Source organism: Scardinius erythrophthalmus (genome assembly GCF_964197995.2).
Source record: "Scardinius erythrophthalmus genome assembly, chromosome: 16".
Taxonomy (NCBI): domain Eukaryota; kingdom Metazoa; phylum Chordata; class Actinopteri; order Cypriniformes; family Leuciscidae; genus Scardinius; species Scardinius erythrophthalmus.
The window spans coordinates 7,599,568-7,624,296 of record NC_138236.1 but is presented as its reverse complement, the minus strand read 5'-3'; the positions used below and the strand labels follow the sequence as shown (position 1 = coordinate 7,624,296).

General features: G+C 38.1%; 2 protein-coding genes across 3 annotated transcripts; both read right to left on the bottom strand.

The window, feature by feature from the left end:
• Positions 1–1,720: 1,720 nt before the first annotated feature.
• washc5 (WASH complex subunit 5) lies at positions 1,721–17,475 on the bottom strand. 2 transcript variants are annotated; one of them, XM_081389810.1, is made up of 29 exons: positions 17,424–17,475; positions 16,898–17,147; positions 16,645–16,790; positions 16,364–16,448; positions 16,186–16,286; positions 15,815–16,007; positions 14,888–15,040; positions 14,285–14,398; positions 14,025–14,196; positions 12,510–12,637; positions 11,545–11,674; positions 11,360–11,472; positions 11,118–11,284; positions 9,982–10,057; positions 9,786–9,896; positions 9,558–9,698; positions 8,660–8,740; positions 8,307–8,408; positions 8,044–8,223; positions 7,809–7,933; positions 7,544–7,706; positions 6,609–6,711; positions 5,317–5,396; positions 5,107–5,210; positions 4,893–5,022; positions 4,655–4,751; positions 4,186–4,339; positions 2,958–3,045; positions 1,721–2,865 (listed from the first exon to the last, which is right to left on the bottom strand). In XM_081389810.1, the coding sequence occupies exons 2-29, from the start codon at positions 17,081–17,083 to the stop codon at positions 2,809–2,811; spliced, it is 3,480 nt and encodes a 1,159-aa protein (XP_081245936.1). In that variant the 5' UTR covers positions 17,084–17,147; positions 17,424–17,475; the 3' UTR covers positions 1,721–2,808. The 2 variants fall into 2 exon arrangements, with proteins under 2 accessions (XP_081245936.1, XP_081245937.1); XM_081389811.1 differs by having other exon boundaries at positions 17,243–17,428.
• Positions 17,476–18,276: 801 nt separating this feature from the next.
• zhx1 (zinc fingers and homeoboxes 1) lies at positions 18,277–24,523 on the bottom strand. Its single transcript, XM_081389100.1, has 3 exons — positions 24,220–24,523; positions 23,114–23,373; positions 18,277–22,730 (listed from the first exon to the last, which is right to left on the bottom strand). The coding sequence occupies exons 2-3, from the start codon at positions 23,271–23,273 to the stop codon at positions 20,401–20,403; spliced, it is 2,490 nt and encodes an 829-aa protein (XP_081245226.1). The 5' UTR covers positions 23,274–23,373; positions 24,220–24,523; the 3' UTR covers positions 18,277–20,400.
• Between the last annotated feature and the right edge of the window lie 206 nt (positions 24,524–24,729).

Sequence of the window (24,729 nt, the reverse complement as noted above, 5' to 3'; positions counted from 1 at the left end):
ACATTTTTTAAATCTTTTGTTCCGCATTTTGACATATATCCGAGCGTAATAGATTACAGAAAAAGAAAACTGTAGGGCGAGAACTTGGTTCTATCGATCGGTTGTTGATTGGATGGAGGCAGATCTGAATGTGAGCGTGCGCTCAATTGGAAGAAAGGGGCGAGGTTTAAGCAGACTAAATGATTGGGAAAGTCTGGCTTACGTCACCAGAGAGAAGTCTGTCAAAGATCGAGTTATGACATTTTAAACATTACATAGTCAAAAATGATTTAAAAATGAAACATGCATGGAGGAATCATTCACAATAAGATACATTTAGAAAATAGATGATAACTTAAAATTTTGTTTGTTTGTAAGTTTGTAACAGATGTAGTTGTAAAGTGCTAGCATAACAACACAAGAGAAAATGGACCATGAGCTTCTGTTTTGTAACGCGCAAGAGGCCTTAGTTTGTCCCTGTTGGTGTTTCAAATGCGTTTATTTTCCCTCATATTCACAACCGAATGTAATTCTTTCATTTACTCATTGTCATCCTCCCATGTCATATATTAATTCTCTCGTAAGCGTAAGGAATGTGATTTTAGCTGATTGTTTTGGGAACTTGGCTTCTTTCTGATACATGCTGCATTCATAAAAACGACAGGAACAGATGTGCGTATCACCTATCCACCTTATTTTTTATGTAATAGGAAAAATGAAAACTTGAATGTGCAAGCAGAAATGGCCTTGGTGCAATCCGGTGTCAACTGCTTCCAGTTCTTTGAACAAAAACAGCACAGCTAACAAAAATGTTTCTAAGAATGTTTTGCTTATGTTCCTATTAAGCTATGAAAACATTATTTCTGAATGTTCAAAATGTCAAGTTTTCAAAATCATTTACAGAGAACATTCCCTGTTCGCTGGTAGTCCGTTATGCTGCTTCATATGGCAAACTGGTATTTGTTATCATTTTATTTTTAATTAATTCTCGTAAACACTGGTTTGCAGTGCAAATAGTTTTACAGTTAACTGCACACTTAGTTATTCTTGTTTACCCGATGATGATTCGGCCGTCTCGCACATTCAACAAAAAAAATATTTATTTTTATTTTTAATTAAATCCGTAAAAAAATATTTCTGTGTTGAAAAAATTAGGTGGATAGAACGAACGTCGGAATTAATGTCTAATAAATGTCTGTCACGGGCTACACAAGTGACTGAAACTAATATTATCAACAACAAAAAACCTGGAGATGTGTGAATGTAAGACTAAACATATTTCCTTTGATGAATTAATGAGATTTATGGAGGAATCAATTCAATGTTGAGATTTGTTTTAAACATTCTCCCTGAATAGCATTTATGTAGACTAGCTGTTGTGAACCCATAATCAGTTTCCAGATTCTTTGGTAGATGTTTGTTTGCAGCATGACACTCTTCTACACACTCTCTCTGGTCACGTGACCACTCGGTCTTGATCGATTGCCTACTTCTGGTCAGTATTGTATTATTAATGGCAATTTTCATCTGTACATAGTCTGCTGTGCGGTCGACCTGTCGGCACTGATTTTTGCACTCTGCCTGTAATCCACGAATAACGTCCCGTAACACCGCCATGATGCATATGAAGTATTTTTAAGGTAAATTTGTAAAGTCTTTCCCTCCTCCCCAGTATTAGTATGTACATATTTAACCCCAACGATTAAGTGCTTTAGAATGATTAATGCCGCGATAGGTTTTTGTGCAAATTAAGGTTTTATTTCATTTCAAGTCGCCTTTGTACACATCGTGGGACGCTTGTCCTGTTTCCGTGTGATTGTATCTGCAGTTTACGTGCAAAATTACATTATGTAACCATCAGGACTAAACTCACACAAAGAACATTCAGTTGACAATAATTTAATGTAGTTTCTTATTGTTTGTAATAACCATCTGAAGCAATACTCTGCTCACTGTGACCCTGACCTGTCAGAAACAAATGCACATTCGTACTGGACTTAAACATCAGTCGAACCCGAGTCTGATGCCAATTGTCATAATCAATGCATCAGGCATCTCAGCGCATTGATCCCTGATTGAAGGACACAACCAAAATATCAATGAATGTATTTAAGGCAAATCATATTTAACACAAACAGAACACCCACACACATAATGGAATCCAGGCCGCGTTAACTTTGTTGTTTTTCAGCTGTAACGTCTTTATCAAGTCAGCCGCTGTCGCACCCTGTTGTTTCTCTTCTGTTCGCATCTGACCGTGTACACAGTGTTGGTATTCATAGATTCTTCATGGCTATCATTTTCTTTCATTGTGTGCTGTACATAGACTGATAATTAAAACGATAAAAGCTCTTTTTTTCATACAGTATCCATTCAGTATTGTAATATATTTAAGATAAAAGTAAAACTTTCATTCAAATCATGTCTCCTGTGTTGTGTACAAAAAAAAGCTACAGTTTAATACCGCTTAAGTTTTAGTACCTCAAAAGAATAATTCTGAGTCTGAATTCTGATAAGGTGAGCCAACGATATTCGCAAAAAAGGAAAATCATATGAGGTTGATGTTGCCATCGTTTTATAAAAGCAATAAATCATGAGAGGTTGTGAGTTAAAGTGATTCATTCTTCGAAAGTGTGCTAAAAAGTTGTATCAAAACATACACATACGGCATGTATTACACCAGCAGACAGACTTCTGGTCAGTAACAGCTACAAAAGATCAACATGTTTAAAAATTGAAATGTTAAAAATGCTAATTACTCAATTTCATTAGTGCTTTAAGAGAAAGATGAATGATATCAAATATGATTTGACATTATGAGAGGCATGTTTACAGCACAGTCCTGAATTCATCGAAAATGAAACTCGGCACATGAGCCTCTGCCACCTGAAAAGGAGAGAAAACCAAAATAACTATTACTCATGATTTATGATGTGCAATAGAAAATGAATACAAAATCTCATGGCAATATTTCCTACCTTTCTGGGCAGTTTAGTGTAACGCACATAGTCCTCCAGAAACATTAATGCTCCGACTACATCTGAAGGCATGTCTGGAATCTTCTGACTGTGGGGAACAGACGCTGTTAGTGTTGCTATGATACCGAAAAGTACAAAAGCTTCTCCCCTCAAAACCTGTAGATTCCACTCTAAAATCAAAAGAATAAATTAAACCTTGCTTTAAATGAATATCAACATCACATTTTTATGACAATTAAGCATATTTTTAACACCATAATACGATAAAAAAGTAAATTACTGTAATGCCAGATAGTACGATACAAAAATAATAAATATTAATATAGTGTAAAATAATACAAAATATAGTACAGTTATAATGTAATAATTAATATATCTATCTATCTATCTATCTATCTATCTATCTATCTATCTATCTATCTATCTATCTATCTATCTATCTATCTATCTATCTATCTATCTATATTTATTATTTTTGTATTGTTTTACTCTATATAACTTGTCCAGTTAAGCATATTTTTAATACCATAATGCAAAAAACTAATTATCATATTTTGTATTATTTTACGGAAAATAAATATATTAATGATTACGTTATAACTGTAATATATTTTGTATAATTTTACACTATCTATCTTTAGGCTTATTTAACTATTATGTACTTGCATCAAAAAAAAAATAAGTACAATGTACTTTATTGTGTTCATGTTGTATAGCAAAACACTTTTGCTGCTATTGAGCTGGGATACGGGTAAGGTTAGGGACAAGTTTGGTGGTATGGGTAGGTTTGAGGGTGAGTTAAGGTGTAATATAACGGGTAATCAAAAAATCTTGGTCACATTTTAGATTAGGGTCCAATTCTCACAATTAACTAACTATTAACTATGACTTTTGCCTCAAACTTATAATTACCGCTTATTAACAATTAGTAAGGTGGTTGTTCAGTTTAGGTATTGGGTATGATTAAGGGATGTAGAATATAGTCATGCAGAGTAAAGCATTAATATGTGCTTTATAAGTACTAATAAACAGCCAATATCCTATTAATATGCATCCTAATAAGCAACTAGTTAATAGTGAGAATTGGACCCTAAACTGAAGTGTTACCAAAATCTTAATAGTCCTAAAATAGTCTTTATTTTATTCAATACAAAATATAATTTCATATTTTTCTGGACATTCTCTGGTGAGATTCACCCTTCTGTCGTCACATAGTGAAGTGAGGTACCTGGTGCACTGCTCCATTATGGAGCGAATAAACTGTCCAATCAGAGCCAGGAACTGTTCTGTGTATCTGGAGTGAAACTGTTTGAGCAGCGTCAGGAGACCCAGGACCAGAGGAGCCCAATCCACGGGATCCGCAGCCTTCCTGCACGTCATCCCTGTGGAACCAGCACAAACACAGATCAAACCCACACCAGCAGGAGCTGGAGGCTTTACATTTACATACACTACGTTCAAAAGTCTGGGTTCAGTGTGATTTTTTTTTTTTTTAAGAAAGAAATGAATAATTTTATTGATCATAAGTGACAGAATATTTTGTACCATTTTAAATAATTTCAAATGCTGTTCCTTTGAACTTTCTATTCATCAAAGAATAGTGAAAAAATGAATAGCATAAGAGAAAAAAATTCTTTCAAAAACATAAAAAACCTTACTTTTGAACAGATAAAAAAAAAAAAAAAACGGTTACAGACCTTGGGTTTTATTGTACTGCATTTTTGGCAACTGTGCGATGAGGAACAGGAAGTTCACAATGGGGAAATAAGGCAGACGCTTCGTCGTGATGTAGATCTGAAAGTATCAAATTGATAAATACAACAAAATGGTGGTTGATGTTAACAGGTCATGTCATGTCAGCACTGAAATTTGGGCCTATCTGATAAAATAATCACTGACATGGAGAAATGAATATTTCTCATATACATGACTCACTTTGTTAAGTGGGTTATGGATTCCGGCCGCCTCCAGATAGGCGGTGATGTCGTAGAGCAGGGTGTTGTCGTCTTTGGGATACGGCAGCGATGGATCCTGGTAATGTGCTTCGATATCGGACAGCAGAGACCTGAAAAAGATCACACTTCCATTGTAAGTTGTCAAAACTAAAATCCAAGTACAAAGGAAGGAAGAAACATCATTCCCAACCCACTTGTTCAGATTATCCAGTGCCGCAGCGAGGTGTTTCGAGTCAAATTTACAGGAGTAATTCAATTCGTTGGCGATCTGCTGCCTCAAGATCTGCATCTGACCCACCTGTGAAAGTTTTTCAGCATGAATATGCAAAATCAAATAGAAATAATGGATGGAAAAACAAATGTTCAAAATGAAGTCTTGAAGAAGTTCAAAAAGAAAGCAATACCTTCATGATGGCTTCCAGATAAGACGCCCAAATCTTCTGGGTTTTGGCCACAGCGTTGGCGTAAACTTTGCTTGCATTTGCTGAATATTGATGCAGAAAGATAAATATATTAAGAACATGACAGTGGGAAAAAGTGTCAGGCTTAAGGCCCGGGTATACTTCATTTTCCACGTTCCGCTCCGTCTCGCGCACACGGGCATTTTAAAGTATACTACTTAGGTTGTGAGTAGGGCTGTCAAAATTGCTCAAAAATTACGTTCGAATATTCCCTCTAAAAAACACACGAATATTCGAACTATTCGAACATCTGGTTGCGCATTTTGTCAATGACGTACATTACGTCAATAACAGGACAAATTAATACAAAGAGACATAACTACTTGTATAGGTAGTTTATTTAAGTTTAAACATATTTGACAACGTATTACATACACAAAAACAAACAAGTAAATCCCCTAATGGCCAAGACCGCAGACCTCACTCACTCTTGCTCGCTCACTCGCAAGCACTCTTTCTCTCTCTCGCCCTCACCCGCTGCGTTCACACACCAAACGCGAATAGAGCGTCTGCTGGCGCGAGTGATTTCAATGTTAAGTCAATGTAAAGACGCGTTTACGCGCGTCTGGAGGTCTTGTGGCGCGAATGAGGCGTCACGCTCTCCGAGCATCAAACTTTTGCTTTTGACGCGCAAATTCAAAATGTTTAAGAGTCCAACTAGACGCGAATCCGACATTGAACGCTCCGAGCGAGCTGTGCTGTGGTAAAAATTTAACTTTTCCTTGACATGAAACGGTAAATAATCAAACCAGTGGAAGCCTGCAGTGCATGAAACTGCTGTATCTAACCTACCTTATTCATGCTGCGCAATATCTATTTAGTCAGTACTCTTTAGTAATGTTTCTGTTTACCGTTAACGTTTCTTCCTGTTACCTGTCCCTGACCCCTCAGGCAGCGCGCCCACTCGCAAAGCTGACAGCCGCACCTCTGCTACCGCGGGCGTTTTTCCACATTCGAATATTAATTTTCACATTCGAATTTCTGTTTTTTAAAACTATTCGAATATATATTCGAATTTAGAATATTCGTTGACAGCCCTAGTTGTGAGCACGGGAAGATGCGTCCGGCACATGCGCACTATCTAGTGGACTTTGTTTTCAAGTGCACCATTCCAAACAAGTGCACCCTGCACGCAGATAGTGTGCACGGACCCTCTCTAGATGATGTCAATTACGCAGAGAGCAGATTGCTGAAGTATACTTTGGGCATTTTGGAAGTGCATCCAACACACATACCCACAATCCCTTTGACAGGATTGACAGCTGTCAGCAGAGCTTTAAACACGTCAACCACCGCTTTGTCTTTCAGGATGTTCTTCTGAAGGACTGTCAGGAAATTCTGCAAAGGAGAAACAAAGACAGATTTTTTTTAAATTATTATTGTTTATATTATTATTTAGATGAAATGTATTGTGATGAGGGGATTTCAAGGTATTCACTAAATATTTATGTAATTATTTGTACAGACATTGATTGACTTTGATTCAGTTGACTTTTTGATTCAGTTCCTGAAAGGAAGCTTGGAAGCTTCAAAAACTCAGTTACTCTTCTTCACTCCCATTATAAAGCTTGGAAGAGCCAGGATTTTTTTTTATATAACTCTAATTGTGTTTGGCTGAAAGAAGAAAGTCATATATACACCTAAGATGGCTTGAGAGCGAGTAAATTATGAGATAATTTTCATTTTTGGGTGAACTAACCCTATAAGGCCCTGATACACTTCAAGCGAAATTGAAGAACGAACGAACGAACTTGTGTGACGTCATTTAAAAAAAAATAAGGCCAAAATGAAGTCCGTTTAGTGTTCGTCTCAGGACTTCGAAATTTTCTTTCCAGAAAACCCTTTGAACTACCATTGAACACACTGGAGAGCTGCTTATAGTAAAAACTGAAGTTGTAATTCTAATGGGAAGAGACACTGACACAATTTTTTCATGTCTTGCTACTTTTAAACTTTTAAACAATCTTTTGTGTATTTTGAAATTTTTTTAACCCCCTAAGCAAAGAATGAAAAAGAACTTCACTGAGAGTATATCGGGGCCTTTACTAAATTAAACACTACACCTTGAAATCATACATTTTTATGCAATTCGACTTGATTTGATTCGTTCAAATCATCAATAGTCAATTTCAAAATCATTGTATTTCAATAGAAATTGAACAAGTTTCACCTGCAGCTCCTTCACGATCATAAAACACAAGAGTCGGTCGAGTCCGTTCAGGCCGAAGGTCCCCAGCGTGTCTTGAATCTCAGAGAAGAGTCGGTTGTTGGTCACTTCCTGATGCGTCCTCAAATCGTACCAAGTGTTCAGCTGGTCAATGTAACACGTCATTCTGAGAGGAATAAAGACGAGGAACGTGACATTTCTCCAGACTTTTGGCATCTGGCCGTCAAAGCATCAAAAGTTTGAAATAATCACTTTCGCGCTGACTTACTTTGGATCCGTGATCCTCAGGATTTCCCTGCAAAGGCGTCCAATAAACGTGGCGGATTCATCAACAGACGGATACTTAGGAATGGGAATGTGGGTGGACTGGTAGACGCTTTGCCAGTCTTGGATCTGAAAAGAACCTCTTTAAATCAACACTAGAAGTATAAGCTACCAATGAACAACAAAATCTGAAGTTTAAAAGAAGCTCAATATGAATAAGACGCTACAAAGACCAAGACCTTCGTCCTGAGGAAACTGTTACACTCCTGCTCTACGTTGTAGTTGATGATACGAGACACTTCCTCCTGCCAGATCTTCAGTCCGTAGATGCTCACGTAATCCTGAATATATTCAAATGAGCGATAAAACCCATCCATGGTGGCAGCCATTTCCTTCAGCTTTGGCATCAGCTCACTGGGCTGAAAGAGAAACAATATGATGTTCTAAAACACAAAGGACAGAGATATAATTGTTTAGCAGGGCAAGATGAAGGTTTGCTCACTTTGGCTTTGGGGTTGAAGATGAGGCCTTTGTGCAGAGCGTAAGCGACACGTTTGACCAGCTCTTTCCTGATCCCGTCCTCCAGAAGCTGCTTCGGATCCACCTGAAACAGACGTGTTTTTGTGGTTTCCGTGCTCTCATGGTGTAAACGTATAAAAATGTGTAATGCTCCGTAAACAGAGAAATAAGGTTAGTTAAACCATGTTATCAACTACATTATTCTCATCAAGAAATAAAAAAAAAATCCACCCTATTACCTGTAATTCTTAATGCAGATGTATGGTCTGCATCAGTGCAAAAAGAAAATGCTGTGATCTATCAAAAATGATAACATTCAGAGAATCTTTAGAGTACCTTGATAATGCCGACAAGTGTGGTCTTCATCATCAGAATACCTTCAGTGAAGACTGAGATGGCATGAGTGAGTTTAGCTACCTGTCAAATGAAGAACGGCATCGAGTTACTTTATTTATTATCATTTATAAATAATTACACAAAATAAATCTATACAAGAACAGCAACCTGTTGACTCAGGTCTGAAACATACTCTAAGTATGTGAACGCAAACACCTCCAGGTTTTTACACAGGCTTGATTTTGGGGAGAATTTTGCTGAGCAAGTTAGTTGTATAGCGTAAAATAATACAAAATATAATACATATAAATATAGAGAGTAAAATAATACAAATACATAATAAATATAAATATATAGAGAGTAAAATAAATAAATAATAAATATAAATATAAATATATATATATATATATATATATATATATTTATATATATATATTTATATATATATATATATATATATATAGAAATAGAATAGAAATAGAAGAATGCAAAATATAATAAATATAAATATATAGAGTAAAATAATGCAAAATATAAATATACGTAGAGTAAAATAAATACAAATATATAGAACAAAATAATACAATAGATACTACATTTATAATTATAATAGTTTATATAATCAGCATATATTAAAAGCAGCATAAAAAAATACTATACAACATTTATGAATAAATTATGGATGTGTGAGACTATTCGACTGGTCAATTAAACAATACCGCTGATAATCTACAGGTTAAAATGTCATGTGAATATTTCATAACTTTCAGGGCAAAGGCGGCATGTTTATAGTAAGCTTCCTAGATAAGATCACATTTGGTTTGATTGCAAAGACAACCGAAGGAAACACTATCGCTTATTACAGCCACATTCAAGAACTCAAATGTATCTGTCGTACCTCATAACGGGCACTGAGTTGAGAGTAGTCCTTCAGTTTGTCTTTGTCCAGACGTGTGGGCACCTCCATAATGTCATGGATCTGCAGTTTGATGATTTTGGCCAGCGAGGTGAACATACTCTCTGGAATGATCTGCAGTACCTGGTAGGAAGCATGTTTGCATGAAACACGTGTAAAGAGATATGGAACAAATACAGAGACATTCATGAAGTGATTTCTTCTCCAAACCTTTCTAACATAAGCCACCAGCTCCCCGGAGTAAAACTGAGACACGCTGAGCAGATCTGGACTGTTGACCTGGTTGATCCGTAGAAGAGGCAGATCCAGCGCAGACGCCAGCTGTTCGTGTTCACAATGAAGAGCGGATTCAGTTAGAAGTGGATTTGCTTCTGGTGTCATACATTACCAGGCCAGTCTGACTCACCTTCAGAAAAGTGGCTCTGAGTTTGGTCACCATCGAGGGGTTTGCTCTGATGCTCTCTTGCATTATTGAGGTGAAGCTGTGAGAAACACATTGGGAAAGGGAACTTTAAAGTGCCACCATTGTTCTTTTTCAGATATCACCTTTCATGCAGAGTGTGATATAGGTGTGTGTGAATGTAAAAGGTCTGTACATTTTCAAAGATCAAAGTGATCAAACTGATTCTGAACCGCCTGAAACGAGTCGTCAGCGATTTCAGTCTAACTTTCTGCAAGAACCTATGTTGATTTGTAACAAATTTGCATAATGGTAGCCCATGGTCTTCATTGGCTGCCAGAAAACAACATCTACTTTGACCCGCCCTCAAATACTGTAGTTGTAGCTGACGCCTGGAAGAGTTTGGTTTGTGTTGTCGACATGTTGCACGCAAAGCCCGGCACACACCAAGCCAACGTCAAAGAACTAGCGATGACAAAAGCTGACACGTTGTTGGCATCTCGGCCAAAAAGCTGTGCTTGAACACACCAAAAGGACTAAAAAGTCAACTGTCAACTAGCACATGTGTTTTGCGCCTGCGATCTGTCTATATCTGCAGGTATCAATAGTCTATTTTCGTAATTCAAAAAGAGAAACCTAGGACTACAGAAATACAAACCGTAAACAAAGCAGTGATTGCTTACCATTTTGAATATTAATAACGCGGATCAATTTCTTCATTCCAAAATCGTAAGATCAGGTAAGATTATGTAAAATTTTAACCGCCTTCTGTCTTAACCGCCTTCTGTCAACTTCTTTGCTCGCTTTTATTCACGTGCACTGACTCATCAAACTAAGCTGAACAGCCAATCAGAGTACTCTCTCTCACAGACGGCCAGATGCTGATTCAACATGATGAATCGGCACAAAAACCCTGACTAGAGCCAACAGTGCGGAACACCAAAAAAAAAAACGAAGTCGATCGACACTGAAAAATGGCCCGACATTGCCCAACGGCCGAAAGTCAGCTTGGTGTGTTCCGGCATCAAAGCTATTGCAACAAACCTCCAAAACAAAATTATAAATCTTTAAATGGCATAATAGGGGAACTTTAACCTTAAATGTGTGAGAAAACAAAAAAGAGGCCAATGTAACGCCAATACCTGTCAATGATCTGCCAGGCGTAGGACAAATCCCCCACAATCTGCATTGTGATTAGCACCTCTTCTTTAATATTGATGGTGCGGATCATCTGATGGAGGAACTTGCGCGTGTCCGCCAGGAACTGACACACCTGCAGGTTCGACTCCAGCTGGTGAAACTCTTGGACCTTCCCAGAGAAACAATTTCATGTGAAATCACTGAAGAGAATCACATCACAGCACATGTTCAGATGTGTCCGTACCTCCACAAGAGCCTGAATGAGCTGCACAGTCTTCCTGCCAGCAGCGGTCGAGTCCTCATAGTTCAGGGACTCGATCTGTTTGGAGATCTCTCTGAACCAGGCCTGAAGATTCTCTGATAAACAAATCAATGCATGAGCAATAATGTCTACAGCGCCTTCTGCATGTTGTGGTTCTGCATGTTTACCGTTTTTCTCCACCCTGGTGAGAGGTTTGACCCCAGAAAACACCTCAGCCAGCTCCATCATTCTCTCTGATCCTTCCTTCTTATAGCTCTCCCACTTTAGCTGCTTCTCTGCCAACATCTGCTTGAACATCTGCAAATCACGCAAACCGAGAGAAATGAATAATGAGAGGCTTCTATGTGAAATCCCATATCAGAATACAGTACCATTCAAGTTTGGGGTCGGTAAGATTGTTTCATGATTTAGAAAGAAGTTTTTTATGCTCAACAAGGCTGCATTTGTATAATCAAAAATAAAAACTATTTTCTAATTTAATATAATGTATATAAGTAATGTATTTCTGTGATCTCAAAGCTGTATTTTCAGCATCATTACTCCAGTCTTCAGTGTCACATGATCCTTCAGAAATCATTCTAATATGCTGATTTACTGCTCAAGAAAAATGTATTATTATTATAAATGTTGAGAACAGTTTTGCTTAATATTTTTGTGGAAGCTGTGATAGACTTTTACAGGATCTTAAATGAATAGAGTTAAAAAGAACAGCATTTATTTGAAATAGAAATGTACCATTATGTCTTTAGTGTCACTTTTGATCAATTTAATGTGTCCTTGCTAAATAAAAGCATTAATATGTCTAAATAAAGACAAAAAATATTTACTGACCCCAAACTGAACAGTAGTGTACATCTAGAAAATGTTATCTTGCATGAAAGTTAATAAAAGCCTTTACTACCGAAGGCTATATTGGCCTCATGGACAGATAAATATATAAAAGTCCACTCGACAAAAATACATTGTAATAAGTCGGAACAGGGTGAAGGTCTGAGCTGAGATTGGAAGATATGCCCTAGGATGAATCACATTCTTACCTTTTTGTCTTAGGTTACAGATCAAATAAAACAAAAAAACATAAGGAACAGTGACGTTTGAGCTGAGGCACATCTTTCAGATTATTTCGGTTTACCTCTTTGAGTATGAACTCAAACTGGGCCGTGTCCAGCAGCAGTTGAAACAGAATTTTGGGATTGTATTTGGAGTCATTGATAATTTGCTCTTTGATCTGACGCAGTCTCTTGTTGTTTGGATCATAAGCTTTAACAAAAAACAAACAAAAAAAAAAACAATAATTACTCATAAAAGCATTATGATGCATTATATCGAACAGCAAACTCTACAAAGGTATAATTCCTTTCAAATAGATTCAGTAATCAAAGCTCAAAACATTTAACCCAATGGTCCTTAGTCAGGGGTCTAGGACCCTCAAGGGGGCCCTCCCCACAATTCACTCCCTCAACAACTGTCATTTTTACTTAAGCACCAGAATTCCTAAGGTCTTGAAAGACCTGGATATTTAACTCTTTCCTCGTAATCGTTGTCTCATAAATGATGGAAAATTTCGTGGCTTTCCGTGTACGGTAGGGGGCGCTATTATGCATCTTCTGAAGGAATAGAGAATATCCAGATCAAAACACAGGCAAAAAAGAAGCAGAAACAAGCGATAAAAGCATTGCTTATGTACATTATAGTGTTTGAAAAATACTTTATGAAACTTACCTACATTCAAGTGTAGATAAAAAAGAATGCATGAAGCTAGAATAAAACGTTTTTTTTGTTTGTTTAAAAGCAGAGGCTCTGTTATTTCTTTTGATATATTGCATTTTCAGATATTCATACAACAAAATATTCTGGGGGCTATGAAATCTTTGTCAAAATGATCTTTTTTTTTAACTGCTGGTGGTGAAAGAGTTAAGCAAGCCTATTATTATTACAAGTGTAATTTCTAAACCTGGAAATGTCATGTCCAATGTCAATGAAACTTCCAGAATTGTGGAATATACTTATCTAGAATTATTAAATATACTGCCCGGCCCAAAAAAGTCGGGCAGTTATTTCAATCAAGAGAATCAATTTTTAGTCAAGATCTTGTACTGAAACACAAGAGTCCAGCACTCTGTAAAGTCTCCTCCAGCACATCCCAAAGACTCTCAATGAATTCAAGGTCTGGACTCAGAGGTGCCAATTCATGTGTGAAAATGATTCTTCATGCTTCTCCCAACCATTCTTTCATAACTTGAGCCTGATGAATATTGACAATTTCATCATGGAATATGGCCATGATACGTTTTCCTACACACTCCATCAATTAGGGTTAGAAGAACTGTTGCCAAACATATAACATGCTAGAAACATAATAATCACTGCAACGATGATCAAATAATAGACTCTTAAGCATTTGCCTATTTAAATCCAGTTTAACAGTGAATTTTTTTTTTGCCCAGGCAGTGTAATAACAATATATTATTATATAATTATTTATTTAAATATATTGACACTACTAGTTTCTGTAAACAAAACAGGTTAAAAAAAATTTGTCATTACAGCAGAAGCACCAAAAACATCTGGTATATGGTCTTTGAAAATGTGGGTGTCTTAGTCAAAAGGTTGAGAAGTGCTGAGTTATTGGCTTTATTGGCCTCACCGGACTCTGCAGTGTGCAGCATCAGCCAGCGGATGGCAACGTTACAGTCACGGAGGCAGTTGAGCAGTTTGGGAATGTTGTCCAGGACGATTTCTTCTCTCAGGAATCCCTCCTTCAACAACTGCTGCACCTGCGGCCGCAAACTCTCCACACTGGCAGCGTATCGACCGGCCTGAGACGAGAGAGCTGTGTGTGAGCCCAGAGTGACTCAGGTTTAGATCACAGGTGTGTGTGAACGGGAACAACACAGGTGACTGTACCTGTTCTCTGATGTTGGCTGTCTCCAGCGTGTAGTTCAGGGCTATTTTAGCAGCTTTATACGGTTCCCACGCTTCCACCAAGTTCACAGTGATCCCCATGTATATGCTTATAACCTGAAGATTTAAGGTCGATACTGCAATATAAACATATCATGCATATAACATTTTCATAACATCAGAAGTGGTAAACGGAAGCAATGAACCAATGAGGTTTGTTCTCATGTGTTACGCAGCGAGTTTGAGCTTCAGCAAGAACCAATGAGGTTTGTTCTCCAGGTTCGGTTGAGCTTCTGTTTATGTTCGCTTATCAATGTTTATATGTGGATAAAAGCCTAAATTCAATCTGTTCATCATATAAAGTGATTAAGTCTCCAGAAAATGTGCACTAAACCACTCAATTCATATCAGTTTTCATTCTTTATTAGTTTTACGATCTCTTTATGAACCTTTTGAAGCGTCAAAGTGGTAGTTGCGTAGCTGTCAATGGAGGGACAGACATATTTCATCAAAAAGTTCTTCGTTTGTGTTCTGAAGATGAACGAAAGACATGAGGGCGAGTAATTCATTTTTGGGTGAACTATCCCTTTCATAAAGTCTTCTCACCCAGTTGTCAGGGAAGTATTTGTCCACGATCTCTCTCATCTTGGCCTGTTGTGTTTGCAGGATGGAGGGGGTGAAATATAAGCAGACACACAGCATAGCGGCCTGTGTGGCCAGCGCTGTACTCCGGTGCTCCGGCAGAGGATACGCAGAGACCTAGAACAGATGAAACATTGTACATAACATGAAGCATGATTAAACATGAGTTATCTGCCTAAATGAGGGGTTTTCAAAACATACTGATCCCAAAGACCCCGAATATGTGAGGAACCTCCTTCCAAAAATATAAATATAAGCCAGCATTTTTATGCATAAAGAAGACAAATGTAGAAAAAAATGCAAAATGTATTAACTAGAAAATATACTTTCTATAAAGTTTTTGCATTTTATGTCAAAATATTGAAATAATTTGTCATTATCAAATGTATTTAATTTTATATATGTATGTATTTATGTATCTATTTTTGCATTTGATGTCAATAGAATAAAAAAAATCATTATCAAACTTATTTTATCACACACACACACACACAAATGTTTTTACACCTTTTCTCTGAACATTTATCTGTCAATAAAATTAAAGAGTTATTATTTTCAAACTTATTTTATTATTTATAATTTTTTTTGCACTTTTTTTCTTTGAACTTTTAGATTAAGTAACTTTATTGAATTTTATCCGTCAAAAGAATAAAATAATTTTATATTATCAAACTTATTTTATCATTCATTTACTATGTTTAAAATATATATATATTATCTGAACCTTACTGATTCATTTTTTGTTTGTATGTCAATAAAATAAAATTATTTAACATAATCTAATTTATTAGTGCTATTTTACTTGACAGTTTATTTATTTAACACCATTTTTCTCTGAACTTTCCCGAGGAGCCCCTAGCTCCCTCAGTTTAAATCACACCACTGTCTTGCCTGGTTGTAAATGTCGTCAGAGCGGAGGCGGCCGATCACCATACTGATGAAGGTGGTGCTTATGGGAACTCTCTGGAAGTAGCTCTCGGGGTAGTTGGGTGGCCGTTTGGCTCCCGGGTGACTGGAGTATCCCGTGCTGCGCAAAAGCTTGCAGATGTCATCCAGGTTGGAGTCACCCGAGGAGCGGGCAGCGCTGGGGAAATGAGAAATAAATAGTGTTCAATGTGTTCATTCAGTAGCACCTGGTCATGTTTGTCCATTTGATGAGATAAGTCATCTCATCTGAGCTGCTTTCAGATGAGTTGAGTAAAAAAAAAAAAAAAAACCCTCCAAAAAATGCAAGAGTGTAAGGCAAGATATTGTCTTCTTACCTGTATCTGTAGTAGGACACCAGCATCCTTTCTCTCACCTCCCCCTCCATCTTCTGATCTATGACCAGTAACATGACTCCATACAGGTACAGAGCCTCACACTGACAGAAATCACATGCATTACTGATTTACTTCATTAACTCCTATTTGTTTTATATTTAGTGAGTCGGAAATTTACCAGGAGCTGTTTCCCATCTTCATTCAGTAAAACAGTTTCCAGTGTTTGTTGAATGTAGACCCCTTCATTGAGATCATCCAAGTACCTTCAGAGGAAGCAATACATTTCTTTAAATCGAATAAATAATAATAAGAAGATTTGATTTAGAGAGAAATCAACTAAATTATGACAAATAAATAAATGTATATTTGCTCCAGCAAAACTAATGGTGCTGATTTGCTTGTTGAATTTTCCCCTCTTTTTGCTAAAAATGTCCGATATTTCGTTTGAAAACAACACACCTTATCAAGTCGACAACATATTTATGGACACTCTCAAAGGCCAGGTAGAACCGCGTCAATATTTCTATGTTGTTTTCCCGAAACTCCTCATCCAAATCCTGCAGCTCCGGCTTTGCTTCTAGCTTACCCTCATAATACTCCTGACCCTAGAACACACAGATCCACATCAGAACCAGTTGCTAACTGCAAATCTTTCTGAGCATCTTGGAAAGATCAGATATGATGACATGATTACAGATGACAATGAGAGTACCTTAAAGTAGCTGAAATCACAGATTATGTCTCCATATTTCTGCTGGTCACTCTTGTCTTTGAGTCTGAAAACTGCAGGAATGAAGTCTGACAGTCTCAGTAATTCTGCTATGATGGCGTTTCCTCTGGACACAATCCTCAGGATGGCCTGACCACACAGGTTGTTCTCTGCCAGAAAATCCACCATGATGAGGAAGAAAACAGCAGATCTGTTCTCTGATCATTCAGTCTCTCCTCAGTGATGGCCAGATCTGATGACATTCAATAAAAAAGCATTACTTTTCCATACTAACCACTTAAATGACTGCCTTCATTACAGATTACGGTGATTTTACATAACTCTAACCTCAAATTATTTTTTCCCCATAATATATTTCAATAACAATCTACTGTTTATTGCTGAATCTGCGCTCAAACGGCATGAACGCACTAAATATTGTTAACTATAAAGTGATGCACTGTAATAGCCAAATCCACATTTATATGACTGAATTATGTTTTTTTGATTTTAGATTCTGGTCACTCACCCTCTGCAGTACAGATCAGACACTTCCTGTTTACAAATCACGTGGGTGTCACGAGGGGAGCTCATTGGTCGCTCCGCCCAGCGGTGAGGGCTAAATGGCTGCGAACTGGTCAACTGCTTCAAAATAAAAGTCTCACGGTTGACGTTTAAACATGTTTATTTGAGTGATTCTTCAAATAGGTAATCATTCGTGTGCCCTAAAATATCCTATTTGCGTCTCTTTAATCACGTTTTACACATATTTAATGGTTAGATTTGTGGGAATTTCTCAATCTATGCATTTATAAAGTGTTCAAATTATAATATTTGTACATTTCATTGTCCGCCAAAGAACTTGCGCAATAATCATTTCAATTAATTTGGTATTTATCTGTAATTTCATTGAAATTTTAAAGAATCACTCCCCATTTACTGCTGTCATTATATCAAAGCATTTTACTGATTTTCTTTTCAAGAAAAAGGTTTTGGTTTGAGTGGGTGAATCATATCTATGGGGTGAATGAAGACCTAAATGTTCTTTAGAGTATTCTAAGAGTAGTAGTATTAGGTGCCATTACCAGATTAAAAGTATTTTAATTAAGAAAATACTAATAATTTTGCTTTTTATATATATATTCAAATCGAATGCTAACTTGTTTTAACAAGTCCACTTCCAAAAATGTCATTCCCATAATACTATAAATAAATAAAATAACACATTATCCTCTTGCTGCAGTGTAATTGCTTACTATATAAAATACAATGATTAGGCTAAAATATGTTCCACGTTGTTCTCCCAGAAAGTGATGCCATTAGAGCGACTTATGGAAAACATCAACTTTGAGGAGAAAAATGAAAAGCAGAGAGCATTTTTTCATCCAAATTTATTGTGTTGTCCTCAAACAAGTAGAAAATATATATTTAGTCTAAATCAAGCAAAAGCCTATTAAAACAGTTCAATTAAATTAAAAGCATTGCACAAGGCCTATGGCTCTTGGAAATAAAGCTTTTTGCCACCACAGCGGCATCTACAGATTTTAAGGCTCGTCATGAGTTTCAAATCACAGTCCATGATGGTTCCAGATCTGTATTATTATTATTTGTGTAAAAATCTGTTTTACAGAGCCTAGAAACAGACTAATCTGATAACCATTTAAGAAACACTGTCGTTATTAAACGTATTGTTAGTGACCGCTGAAAGGAAGCAAAACATACAACTGTGGTTTGATTCTGCACTAATACGCATTCAAAGCAAGATCCCAGTAAGCTTCTCAAACTCTAAAAAACATGAAAGGATCAGTTGTTAACAGTGGAGAGGACACATTTTCCTAAGTTTAAATGTGCTATTTTGTTCAAACAGTACTTACCATGTTCACAGAGGCACATTTGACCTCTTGTCTATAATACACTACAGTATTCACAGGAAAATGAGGGTTGCAAGCAAGTCAATTAATGTTCACCAGAAAATCCAGGACATAAAAACAAAAATACAACATAGAACTCTTAAAATTTGAGAAATATCTCAAATCACTAAAGAATTATTTGAATGATCACTATACAGGCAACCCACTCGTGTAGAGGTGAAATTTATCACTATAAATACAAACTTATAAAAAGGCTTTAAAACTACTAGTTGAGCATAAAGGTATATGTACAAACTGAACACTTTTTTCCCCCATCCTAAATGTCAGATACATGCAGATATAATGAAGATGGTGAATGTCTTACACGGAGGTGCGATTTTAAAAGTACCAGTAATAGTGTTGCTTTCATGCAGAAATATTAAAAAAGCAAACTCAAATTACACCAACATGGTAATTATTCATCAACGGTTCATGTTTAGTCCTATAAAAGCAAGATATTAATAGAAAACAAAAACACATTTTCCTCAAAAAAGCAAGAAATTCTGCAAAGTCATAGAAATGGAAAACAACACTTCATGATTAGGGCAAATACACATTAAGTTCTTAACATGATCATATGAAATTTGTCAAGCAAATGAAAGTCCCCTTTGCCTGCAGGCTTATGAACATCTCTGACAGCCCAACAGAGGAGAAATCTGAGGGAGGTTTCACTTTAAAATTAATAAACAGCCAAAAACAGGAATTCCCCATGTTCCCATTGAATTTAAGAAAACACTTTAAATCTGTCCAGTTGAAAATCTGCAAAACAGTCACATCTCCTGTTTATTACCACCACTGACATTTTCATGAAATATTTTTAAAATATTAGCTGTTATATTTTCAAGTCAGATGGACTACAGTCTTGTTGGGATGTAGTGTGCTGTATATCAGATATACACTGCCAGTATATGGATGATAAAACACTGGGAATGAGACATAAAACACTTGTGTGTCACTGAATTTTGAAATTCGATTTGAAATGTTTGGTCTTGCCCAACATAAAAAAGGTGGCTGGTTGCGTTTTAAACACCGTACATCACGGTGGTTGACAAAGTGCCTGTTGTGTCCATCTGATACAAAGTATTCATGCATATTCCCTCAATAAGCTATTGTGTTCATTATAAAGGGAACCATAACATTCAATACTATACCTTTGGCACTAAGAATTCTCCAAATAACTGCAAGTGAGAAAAGCCCCATTAAAAGCCCCCACAGAGAGGCCTAGGATGTCTTTGCATGTACAAGGGATAAGGTGCATAACCAATTCTGGTAGGCATAAGTTCAGATTGTACTGTATGCATGACATTGTCAAGATTATTCAAGGGCTCTTGAGTTATCGCTGCATTTCAGAGCCACAGAGAAAAAAAACCCTGTTCATGTGCATGATTTCTCAAGTTTTGAGTGAAACCAAACATTCTGACCCAAATAAAACAACAACATTATTCTCCTCAATGTTTATGCTAGAAAGAACTTGTCAAACCTTAATTGAAACTATGTACAATATAAGCAGAATTGGTGCAGTGGTAGAGGGCATGTAGTCGAGACCCAACACAGTCATGGTTTTCCATTGCTCAGATTAAAGCCAATTCAGACAGATCACTGACCCTCAGACATTGATAACGTTTTTCGAACGCTCTGTGGAGGCTCCCAGGAATCGCTGTCATCAGTGTCGTCATCATCGTCACCTTCTTCATCTCCCAAGGCAGAAGGTCCTTGCTCTTCAATTGCCGTCTCATTTTCACCCAGTGACTCGTCCTCTTCCTCATCTTGTTCCTCATTTCCCGTTTTATCTTCAAATGGGTTGGTACCCATTTCCTCCTTCCGACAAATCTCAGCAAACCACTCTCTCACCTGCTCGTAGCTCATGTTAGACTTGGCGACAAGCTCATCCAAGTCCTGTTCGTTCAGAAACTTGTGCTTCAAATAATATTCCTTCAAAATATCTCGTCCAGACTTAAACCTGATAGGTAAATTCTTCTCCGATTCTGTGGGCTTCTTCGCTTTTCTATTACGGGTTCTCCCCCAACCGCGATTCCGAATCCTACGTTTTCTGTTTTTGTTGCCATTTGATCCTCCCACATTTCCACTTTGATAGTAAAAATACCACTTCAAGTTGCCGTTCTTCCAGGCGTAGCGTGTATCGCCAAACCAGTTGACGATGTAGGAGCGAGGCAGTCTGCTCTCCTCAGCCAGCTGGTCGTATTCTTCTGCCGAGGGCCACTGGGTCCGAACGAACGCAGTTTTTAGAACATGAAGCTGCTCTGGAGTTTTTTTAGTAACCTTCTCTTTGCTTACCCTCTTCCCACCAGGTGGAGTTTGGTTCCCCTTCTTCTGGGAAGATTCACCATCTGCTTTTGACTCTGAGGAATCGGGCACAGGGGCTTTTCTCTTTTCTGTGAACCAGGCGTCAATCTCTCGTCTGGTAAGCTTTGTCTCGGCTCTTAGTCGGCTGAGCTCTTCATCAGTTGGTGTGTCACATTTCTGAAAGCTTTCCTCTAGAACCACTAACTGCTCCGGTGTCTTTTCCTTAAACTTCTGCAGGGTAAAGTCTGGGAAGGGGTTCCAGGTCTTGGCGCGCGTCTCCTTCTCTTTGACAGGTGATGGTGTTGGAGACTGTGGCGTTTCGTCACTGGAGTCGATAACAATGGTGGCACTACTACTACCCCTGGGATTGTCGTTCGGGAGGATGGTGTGGCTGTTTTTAGAATTGCGCTGGTTGTATCGGGTGTCACTGAACCACTTTTTAATCTCACCTTTAGTGAGGTTGGTCAACTTCATTAGCCTAGCTATCTCAGCATCAGTAGCAAACTGATTCTTCAGATAGCTTGCTTTCAATTCAGCCAGCTGCTCCTTGGATTTCTTAGGGCGCATGCCAAAGTGATCGGCACTGAGTGCAGAGTTCTCCTGAGGGGTCAGTGATGGGGGCTGAACCGTAGTAGCTCTCTTAGTTTCACTGAGACCTGGGCTTATTTGATTGGTTGCGATCTTGGGAGTCTGACTTTGATTGGGCATTCCGGCTACTGTCAGCGTTATCGGGGTGGACACTGGGAGGTTGTTGGCTGTTCCAACCTGTGTCAGAACCAGACCTGGTTGCCCCACAATCTGGCAGGTTTGAAGAATAGATTGCAGGCCATTAGTGGCAGAAAGATGATGGGCTGGGATGACTGTGATGGTCTGGGGAACTGTGTGGACTGTGCCGTTAAATTGCTTCCTCCTGGCTTCCTCAACCTCTTCTGGGGTCCAGCTAACACCATGCTTCAAACGCTGAGCTGAAAACCAGATCTTTATCTGCTCCTCGCTGAACTTGGTCTGGGCTGCAAGTCCCATGATCTCAGACACCGACGGGTAGGGGAACTTCTTGTAAATGTTGATCAGGACTGCATTGGAGTCCATGGCAGCATTATATGTGGGAATGCTGCTTACTGGAATTAGAAGTTGAGCTTGAGCGTTCTGCTGGGCCTGCAAGGCAGAAAGCACCTGGGCCAAGCCGGCCGGAAGAACCGTCGCAGAGTTCATAACCAGCTTCTTCTGATCTGCTACCGCAGGGTTTGAAATATTGACGAGAACGCTGGGCTTTATGGACTCTGTGAGCAATGGGCTCATGTGTTCTGCTGCCATGGAAGAGCCCATCACTGATGCTTCCAATGGCTCCAGTTCCATCTCACTTTCAGCCATTGTCTCGCTTTCACTTGTGCCTTTTAGAGACATAGCTATTCTCTTGGGTTCAGACTTGCTTTTCATTTTCATTATGGGAGTCTTGCTGATAGGGATTCCAGTAACTGAGGGGTCATCACTATCCTCCATCTCTGTCTGCACAAAACCACCTTCAGTGGTCAGATCAGAAATGGGCTGCTCTAGTGATGTTTGACCTGAGCGTTTTCCTGAAGAACGACAGTCCTCGCTCGAGAAATGACTCCCCTCATATTCTGTAAGCACAGTGAGAGGATCATTATGATTAGAGTCAGTATAAGAACATGACATGAACAGATGCTTAGCAGATAAGTAGAACAGCACTTCTGACTTGTTAAAGTACGGGTTTTTTGTCCTAGCCAGCAGTGACTGTCAACAGCGATGTGCGACAAGACGTTGCTTTATATTTTTTGTTGCAATGTGATAGGTAGCCCCGCCCACATTGTAAATCTCATTGGTCCAAAATCACACTCAACATAGTTGTATATTAACCATCAATAAGGTTTTGATTTTGCAGCATTTGAGCTTTCAATATGAACAGAAAAATTACTTGCACTTGATATGACAGAGCGCTTTTCTGAAAGGACATAAAATAACTGCCTTTAGAAGTGAACTTCACCTGTCTCTGTTTCCATGGGAACCACTGCTCCCTCTGTAGGACCGTCTGCCATACTCTCGGCTCCTTCATTCCCTTCCAGGGCCTCCATATCTGGATCTTGCTCTACAACATCTGACGGAAGCACCATGCAGGGGGTCGTGGACTTCCTTCTGCTCGACATTGTGCTTGTGAGTGTGAAAAATATAAGCTGGCCAGAACCTCCAGGAGGTTGAATTTATATGCTAAATGTTAGTCCCATTCCAAGATTTGAGCTCAGCATCCTGAAAGATACAGAGAAACAAAAACATACACAAGACACTGGTTATAATGTAAACACAAGACAGTTGACAGATAAGATCAAATATACAATTCTTTTAGATTAAATGCTAATCCAACACTACAGAATCTAGGGAGCACTTTACAGTAAGTATGTTAACACTAGATAAAACATCTGTAAATGTGAAGTTGTGAACCGTTTTATCTGTTATCTAACATTTGATATATTTATCTATAGCCCTATAGATTTAGTGCCACTGCAGACCTACAGCTGTCTGATATCTTTCTTTTTTGCTAAATATGTAGCTTACATTAAGGCCTGGTTTCACAGACAGGGCTTAGATTATGACAGTTATTTTGGTTAATTTATATTACAATACATTATTAACATTAAAAGTTATATTTATTAACATTAGTTAATGCATTAATAACTAACGTTAACTAAAAATTAACAGTACAGTATTCAAAAAAAATTACTAAAGTTGAATAACCATTGTTAAAATCTAAAGTCACCACTCACCAGTATGATAGGCACCATCACTGAGCATGACAAAATTATGTGTTTAGAGTGTTCCCTTGCAAACACCGTGGCAGTACCATATCAAGGTACAAGCCCAAATTTCCATGGTAGCATGTTTACCAAATTGCCTTTAATGTACAATGTTACATTAATATCAGCACCGTACTATGGTGTTCCCAAATATCAGAACTGTACCATGATTCATTGTACATGTCTGGTACCCCAAGGTTATTAAAATTACTATGGTATTACCATGTTACAAAGTATAAAAACAAGATAATACCATGTTACTTTGTTAGTGAGACAGCTTCATGGATGTACTGGAACTCACCGGCCGCGGGGTTTAGCGTGAGATCGCGGCTCTGGGTGCGAGTATCCTTCGGCTCGGCTGCAGGAAGAGCGGAGGCGAGGCGGACCGAGAACCGCCGCGGGTAGAGGGGGAAAACCCTGGATGGACAGGACAGATGCCACGCTGATCGGATGCTTCTCTCTCTGATGACTCAGCTCCTCTATTATTTTGCCGGGCACGCCGCGCGGGTGTTTTATTGCTGTCTCAGTAAACACAATAATCATCTGCGCTCATTTTAATGGCAGTTTTTAATGATCATCAGGCGTCACCGCTGTCAGTGTTATACGTCGTGACATCATCGCCAGGCGACTCCTCGCCGTCACGTAAAATCGGCGATAAAACAACACGTTTGTACGTTAATCGAGTCAAGACACGCACAGAGGACTTAATAGGATCCAATTACACATACTTGTAGACTTTACTCGGGTTTCTTAGTTTATAGAGGTTTACTGACTATAGAAACGTACAAACTCCAAACCGTCCAATCAGAGT